This window comes from Calidris pugnax, unplaced genomic scaffold (assembly GCF_001431845.1).
Source record: "Calidris pugnax isolate Ruff unplaced genomic scaffold, ASM143184v1 scaffold275, whole genome shotgun sequence".
Taxonomy (NCBI): domain Eukaryota; kingdom Metazoa; phylum Chordata; class Aves; order Charadriiformes; family Scolopacidae; genus Calidris; species Calidris pugnax.
The window spans coordinates 104,775-112,914 of record NW_015091057.1 but is presented as its reverse complement, the minus strand read 5'-3'; the positions used below and the strand labels follow the sequence as shown (position 1 = coordinate 112,914).

Sequence of the window (8,140 nt, the reverse complement as noted above, 5' to 3'; positions counted from 1 at the left end):
GCTCCATCCCCTTGATCATCCTTGTGGCCCTCCTCTGGACCCTCTCCATCAGGTCCATGTCCTTCTTCTATTGAGGGCTCCAGACCTGCACACAATACTCCAGGTGAGGTCTCACCAGAGCAAAGTGGCAGAATCACCTCTCTGGACCTGCTGGCAACGCATCTTTTGATGCAGCCCAGGATGGGATTGGCCTTCTGGGCTGCAAGTGCCCACTGCCTGCTCATGTCCAGCTTCTCCTCCACCAGCACCCCCAAGTCCCTTTCCTCAGGGCTGCTTTCTAATCCCTCACCCCCCAGTCTGTACTGATGGTGAGGATTGTTCCAGCCCAGGTGCAGAACCTTGCATTTGCTCTTGTGGAACCTCATTACATCGATTCACTCACTTCTCAGCATCAGCAACAGCAAATCTCTCACCGAGTGGCTCTTGTCACACCCAGGCTGCAATCTCTCTGCTTGTAACAGGGATTGCAAACCCTAACAGAGTCCTATTTCACAGCTAACGCAGATGCAAAAGGATGAATGATGCATTTCTTGGCATAATTCAATACACAATCCGAAGGATTGTTAAAGGAGAGAAATACAGGCTTTGGGGAAAAAAAAATAATAATAATAGCAGCCCGTATCCTTACTTAATGTGCTATCTATTAATTGCAGCGTGAAGCAATCCCACACAAAAAATTGCAGAGGATTTGGGATACATAAAACAAAGTTAATGTTCCTTTTGTCAAATATAAGCAGCAAGAGCATAAATACCCCAGAAAAGGAATTTAAGGATAGAAATACAAGGGTAGTTGAATGACAAATTTCATCATTCCTCTATTTAGGAATAACTTAGGACAAGAGGAGCACCTCTCCTATGAAGACAGGCTGAGGGAGCTGGGATTGTTCAGCCTGGAGAAGAGAAGGCTCCGGGGAGACCTTATAGCGGCCTTTCAATACCTGAAGGGAGCCTATAGAAGAGCTGGGGAGGGACTCTTTGCCAGGAGGTGTAATGATAGGACAGGGGGAAACGGTTTTAAATTGGAAGAAAAAAGATTCAGATTAGATCTCAGGAAGAAATTTTTTACTCTGAGGGTGGTGAGACACTGGAACAGGTTGCCCAGGGAAGTTGTGGCTGCCCCATCCCTGGAAGTGTTCAAGGCCAGGCTGGATGGGGCTTTGAGCAACCTGCTCTAGTGGGAGGTGTCCCTGCCCATGGCAGGAGGGTTGGAACTCGATGATCTTTGAGGTCTCTTCCAACCCAAACCATTCTATGATTCTATGATTCTATGAAATGGCCTCGAGTTGCGCCAGGGCAGGTTTAGATTAGATTTTAGGAAGAATTTTTACACCAAAAGTGTTATCAAACTTTAGAACAGGCTGCCCAGGGCAGTGGTGGAGTCCCCATCCTTGGAGGGATTTAAAAGCTGGGCAGATCTGGTCCCCCAGAGGGACATGGGTCAGTGGTGGGTTTGTCAGTGTTGGGTTGATGGTTGGACTCGATGATCTTAAAGGTTTTTCCAACCTTTCTATGATTCTACGGTTCTACTTATAGAACAGAGAGAGGAAAAAATATCATATTTAAGGATGCAAGAGCGCAGCCCTCTAGAGTGAGCCAAAAGAAAGGTCTCCTCTGCCACCCTAAAAACTGAGTTAGATCAGTATCAGGAGCAAATTAATTGCTTTTTGCCTGCAAAGGGCAGTAAGCAGCCAGCAAAACTAGCAGGAGAACCTGCAAATAGCTGTGTGCAGGGGAATTCTGCAGCCTCAAGGATCCTGCTCAGGTTAGAATCCTAGAATCATAGCATGGTCTAGGTTGGAAGGGACCTTTAAGATCATCTAGTCCAACCATCAACCTAACTCTTAAAAAAAAATCCCCACATTACTAAACCATGTGTCTAAGCACTACATCAACCCATCTTTTGAACACCTCCAGGGATGATGCCTCAACCACCTCCCTGGGCAGCCCATTCCAATGCTTGAAAACCCTTTCAGTGTAGAAGTTTTTCCTAATATCCAATCTGAACCTCCCATGGTGCAACTTGAGGCAGTTTCCTCTTGTCCTATCGCCTGTGACTTGGGAGAAGAGACCAATCCCTGCTTCTCTACATAGAATCATAGAATTGTCCAGGCCGGAAGGGACCTCCAAAGGTCATCTAGTCCCACCTCCCCGCAGTCAGCAGGGACACCCCCAACTAGACCAGGTTGCCCAGGGCCTCGTCGAGCCTCACCTTGAATATCTCCAGGGAAGGGGCCTCAACCACCTCCCTGGGCAACCTGTTCCAGTGCTCCACCACCCTCACAGTGAAGAACTTTCTCCTCATCTCCAATCTAAATCTGCTCTTCTCCAGCTTAAAGCCATTGCCCCTCGTTCTATCACTACAGACCTATCACTACAGGTTGTTTCGATACGTCCCACCCGAGAGATGAAACTGTGGCTCAGAGCACGGGAAGATTTTCCTTCTTACCTGCTGACATTGCCATGGTGGTCCCAGCGACCATCCCCATGGCCACACCGTTGGTCCTGGGCGCAGCGACCGGGGCCGGATAGATGGCCGATGGGATGCTGTTGGGCTGAACCACGGTGGTGTGATGGATAACGTGAGGCTGTGCCGCGTACACTGGCTGGGTATAATACGCTCCCTGTTTGGAGAAGGGGAAAAAAAAACAAAAAACAAACCCAACATCATCATCCTTGTGATTCGATGGAAAAGACAAGCCAAAGCAGTGACTTGAGACCTGGTATTTTATTTAGATCTGGCTGCAGATCCTGCTACGGAGAGAGCAGTGATGCTCTCGGGACAAGTCCCGCATGGCCCCACACCAGATGGGACACAGGAGGTTCCCAAACCCAGCCTTATCATGAGCCTGGAGTGACTCCGCTGTGACGTCCTTTACGTCGAGACTTCAAGCCCTCAGCTCCTCCAGATGTGTTGCAGAAGGAATATTAAGACAAGGAGGCATCACGCGTCGCTGCTGGTGCAAAGAGCTGCCCATGGGACATCACTCAAGCGCTGCCAAAGGGCTGGTCTTTCCCATGAGCAAGCTCCTGTGCTTGGAGATGTGGAGAAGCAAGGATGAAGTTGAACTGGGGACATGTGGGACGGTCCCCAGGATGGATGAAGGCAACGGGACTGGGAGGAGGGATCAGCATCATGGGTTGGAGAGTCAGCTCGTCAGGGATAAACCATGCTCCCTCCCTTCATTGGGAAGAAATGGGGCCTGGACCTAAAAACTTTGGCTTCTGGCACAGAAAATGAACAAGAGATGGAAGAAAAGGAGAAGCCCTGACTCATGGCTGAGCCCAAGGTGCTTGCTTGGGTCTAGGAAGCACATCACCTTCTTGCGTTTCCAATGGGAGACAGATGGGCTCCAAAATCCAGGCTGCCGAGACCCATGGGGTTTTCAAAAAAGGGAGGAAGGATGGGTGGGAATACAAGAAAGGAGCCAACAGAAAAAGGTCCACATCCAAAATAATAAAGGGCCTGAAACATGAGCATCACAAGGGAGAGAACTGCCGTCCCCAGGACAGGCAGGGACATCACTGGTACCTGCAAACCAGGGATGGTCAGAAAGATTTAGAGGGTTTAAAACAACGAAGGGAGATTTTATCGTGCGTTAGTGAAAGCCATCAGAGAACCTCTGGAAGCATGGGTTAAGGGGAGAAGGAGATGCAGGGGAGTTGTTAAATTACGTCTTTCTTTCAGGAGCTACAAAGGTTGATAGGACAAATTGCAGATGCTGAAAGGCAATTCCCTGGAGAAGGAGGAGGACACAAGAAGATAAATTTGGCTCATGAAGGTGACTGAGAAATCAGCTGCGGAGAAGGAACAACCCAGGCAGTGGGTGCTGCAAGTAGAAGGTGCTGGAAGGACCTGCCAAAGCACCTCCTTCTTGATGTTGTTCCCTTCCAGGCTGTTGAAACTCTTATTTGCCCATCCCTGGGAAGCAGAGATGAAGAAACAGCATCTGCAAGACCTGCTCCATCTCAAGCTTGCTGGTGGGCACTGCTAGTGGATGCCAACCTCCCACCACAGCCGGGATTGGAGAGGAACCAGTAGGCAGGGGCGGGTTTGGTCCAAGGGCCTGAAACATGAGCATCACAAGGGAGAGAACTGCCGTCCCCAGGACAGGCAGGGACATCACTGGTACCTGCAAACCAGGGATGGTCAGAAAGATTTAGAGGGTTTAAAACAACGAAGGGAGATTTTATCGTGCGTTAGTGAAAGCCATCAGAGAACCTCTGGAAGCATGGGTTAAGGGGAGAAGGAGATGCAGGGGAGTTGTTAAATTACGTCTTTCTTTCAGGAGCTACAAAGGTTGATAGGACAAATTGCAGATGCTGAAAGGCAATTCCCTGGAGAAGGAGGAGGACACAAGAAGATAAATTTGGCTCATGAAGGTGACTGAGAAATCAGCTGCGGAGAAGGAACAACCCAGGCAGTGGGTGCTGCAAGTAGAAGGTGCTGGAAGGACCTGCCAAAGCACCTCCTTCTTGATGTTGTTCCCTTCCAGGCTGTTGAAACTCTTATTTGCCCATCCCTGGGAAGCAGAGATGAGGAAACAGCGTCTACAAGACCTGCTCCATCTCAAGCTTGCTGGTGGACACTGCTAGTGGATGTCAACCTGGGATCGGAGAGGAACCAGTAGGCAGGGGTGGGTTTGGTCTCCAGAGGTTTATGCAACACTGAGTTAACAGAAGGAGAGGTGACAGCAGACAAAATCAGCAAGAGGAGATGATCTGGTCTCAGCAAGGCATGGAGAAACCACTCCATGGGGTTGCAGGTATTGGAGAAGTTGGTTATTTGACCTTAAAGAGGAGGGGGGAAGCGAAGGAAGCTGTAGGACCAGATCTGTCTGAGGAGCTCATGATCTTCAGTGGGAAGGGGCATCAAGGTTATTTTCGGAGGACATCTGCCCTAAATTGCATCCCTGTGGAGGACCTTGGCCCCAGCACATAGCTGGAGGCGGTGGCAATGCAGACGCAGAGAAGATGGTATTGGAATCCATCCAGGTGCTCGAGGAGGAGCTCCTCCATGAGGACACGTATCTGGGTCATGCCTGAAGTAGTTTGTGCCAGTGAAGGTGACACAGCAGCTTTCCCAAGTAAGGTGGCAGGAGGGTGATGCAAGCTGAGTGAGATGCCAAAAGCCACCAGCAAGTGCACCTTGTGGTGACCCAAACTTATTTGTGGCCCTGGGGAAGAGTAACATTGAGAGCTGGGGAAAGGTGGGTGCAGGGACCGCCCTGGAGCCAGCAAGCCCCATCAGTCAGGCATGTGATTTTGGAGAAAGTGACCTCATTCCCAACCTGGTTGAGTCACAGGGATGCCACTGCATTGACTCCACTACACATCAACATGTAAGACCATGTCTCATCCAGAAGATCCAATGGAGAAGGCAGGAGAGGAGATCCCAACATCCTGGAGACCCACCAAGCCCCACCAGGAGCACCTCCATCCCACCAGGACATGGGTGCTCAGCCCTGATGGCCAAGGATGAAGCCCTGTAGGAACCTCAGGCTGCATCTACACGCCGGTGAGCTACTGTGGTGGCCGTCACGACACCTACCTGGGTGTACAGGTTCTGCTGTGGATAGGCACTTCTGATGGGGTACATAGCGGTTTGGTACGGATTCGGAGACGGCGAGTAGGGAGGAGGTGCGTTGTTACTCTGGGTCGGTGGGACCTTGTAGGGAGTCCCCGCAGTGTACCCTGGTGAAGACAAGAGAAGTCCAAGTTAGGGTGAGGATTTAGAGCCACAGAGCTGGTCCAACCGGCACGTAAGTGACCCAAGCCACCATTCATGGTGCACCAGCTGCTCGCTGGGCAACCCTCAGCGTGGAGGATGACAGAATCATAGACTCGTCTAGGTTGGAAGAGACCCTTGGGATCATCCAGTCCAACCATCTACCCTACTCTACAAAGTTCTCCCCTACACCATATCCCCAACACCACATCTAAACAGCTCTTGAACACATCCAAGGGGTGACTCAACCACCTCCCTGGGCAGCCTATTCCAATGCCCGACCACTCTTTCTGTGAAAAATTGTTTCCTAATGTTCAGTCTAAATCTACTCAGTTGGAGCTTGAAGCCATTCCCTCTCGTTCTGTCATTAATTACCTGCGAGAAGAGACCAGCACCAACCTCTCTACAGTGTCCTTTCAAGTAGTTGTAGAGAGTGATGAGGCCTCCCCTCAGCCTCCCCTTCCTCCAACTAAACAGTCCCAGCTGTCGGAGGAGACCAAGATGAACCAGTATCTACATCTATCCCATGAAACCCACCAAGTCAAGACCTCCAGCTCCAGCATCCACCCCCTGTGCTCCATCCTCTGCCCAGTCCAGCAGCAGCTCTTCCCACACTGCCTACACCAGGCCAAAGAGATGAAGAACATTCCCAATGGTCAAGGCATGACTTGATGGGACTCAACCAGCACCTAAATCATCTAAGAAAGCACTATTCCCACATCCACTTATCCATCTCTATACATCTACTTGTAGAGAATGATGTTTTTTCTTCTCTCCTCCCCATATTTTTTTTTTCCTTTCACTTTTTTTTGCTCCAGGTGTGATGGGGAAAATCAGAATTTAATTGCTGGGGGATCTAATTTCAAGGCACAGCATTGCTGTCTCCTGCCTAAGTCCCCAAACAATGACCAGAAAAGAAGCAACACCCATGGTCCAAACTTTCCTATTTAGAGGTGAAAATGATGTATGCTTCATGAAAATGAAGCATTTCATCAAGGTGGATGGTGCCGAGCAGTTTCCCCTCCTGCAAAGGAGGGCTGTGGCCATCAGCTCACCTTGCAGGTGGGAGAGGCAACTCCACACGATGCTCAAGCACCTTTATACCTGTCCCACTCCCCACGGGCTATTTGCATGAGTGGCAAAAGCAGAAAATCTGCTTTATTGCCATTGCAGCACTTTCTGTCTTCTGTTAGGGTGCAAGGAAAAGAATATGGACTCCAGGATACAGCAGAGGACCACAAAGATGATGAGGGGTCTGGAGCATCTCCCTTACAAGGAAAAGCTGAGGGACTTGGTTCTTTTTAGTCTGGAGAAGAGAAGGCTGAGGGGGGATCTGATCAACATCTATAAATCCTTAAAGAGTGGGTGTCAGGAGGATGGGGCCAGTCTTTTTTCAGTGGTGCCCAGGGACAGGTCAAGAGGTAACAAGCACAGACTTGAACATAAGAAGTTCCATCTCAACATGAGGAGGAATTTCTTCACTTTGAGGGTGGCAGAGCCCTGGAAGAGGCTGCCCAGAGAGGTGGTGGAGTCTCCTTCTCTGGAGACATTCAAACCCCACCTGGACACAGTCCTGTGGGACCTGCTCTGGGTGGACCTGCTCTGGCAGGGGGTTGGACCAGATGATCTCCAGAGGTCCCTTCCAACCCTCTGTGATCCCTCAGTCTCCCCCCAACAAGCTGTTCAGCTGGAGCATCCAAGTCCCAGATGATTTCCACTTTATCGAAGGTCTAAAGAAGCCTTAACTTATCTTGCAGCATTTAGGAGACGCTGAGTATATTGGGAACAAACTAAACTGAAGGATATTTTCCAAAACGTGGAAATTTGCCCCCAAAAATAAACCTAACATAACCTAACAAAAAATAACCTCCAGGATAATGTGATAGCAGCTGACGTGATACAGCTGTGGGTGTCACTTTGGGGTTTTGCTGCTATTTGCATTAAGTTCTGAGCTGTCTGGTGCTTATAAAATTATATTTTCCTTCCAGGAAGACCCAGCGGTACCAGCTTAAGATCCTCTAATGCAAGTCTGATCATATTTGTCTTTTTTAAAAGGCTTTCCCTGGAGTGAGGACATCCCTTAAGGATCTCCACTCTTCTTCTGCTTCCTTTGAAGGCATCTTCCCACCTGTTCACTTGGGATGAATACGGGGTTGACCCCCGTAATTTCCACCAATTTTGCTCTCCAAAACGAAGAGGTGGGTTTAAGCAGGTCCATGATAACGCTGCATAATCCAAATTATTATTACCCAGCAGTGAAGTTCCATAAGACCTCATGGCAAGTACAACATCTAAAGAAGGTGTGACCTGCCCCAGGGATGGGAAGTCCCCGCACCAAGGACAAGCAGCACCTGAATTCTCAACCTTTAGAGGCATTTCCAAGGAAGGTTCTACAAAGTTGCCCCTGTAATATTA

At 49.5% G+C, this 8,140-nt stretch overlaps 1 protein-coding gene across 1 annotated transcript in view; it reads right to left on the bottom strand.

The window, feature by feature from the left end:
• The window catches only part of FAM168A (family with sequence similarity 168 member A), a gene marked incomplete at its 5' end in the record, with an annotated part of 34,045 nt that overhangs the window by 3,036 nt on the left and 22,869 nt on the right, over positions 1–8,140 (bottom strand). The window contains one exon of the mRNA XM_014956648.1: positions 2,447–2,621. Coding sequence (XP_014812134.1) covers positions 2,447–2,621 — 175 coding nt within the window. The remainder of the gene's footprint in view (positions 1–2,446; positions 2,622–8,140) is intronic.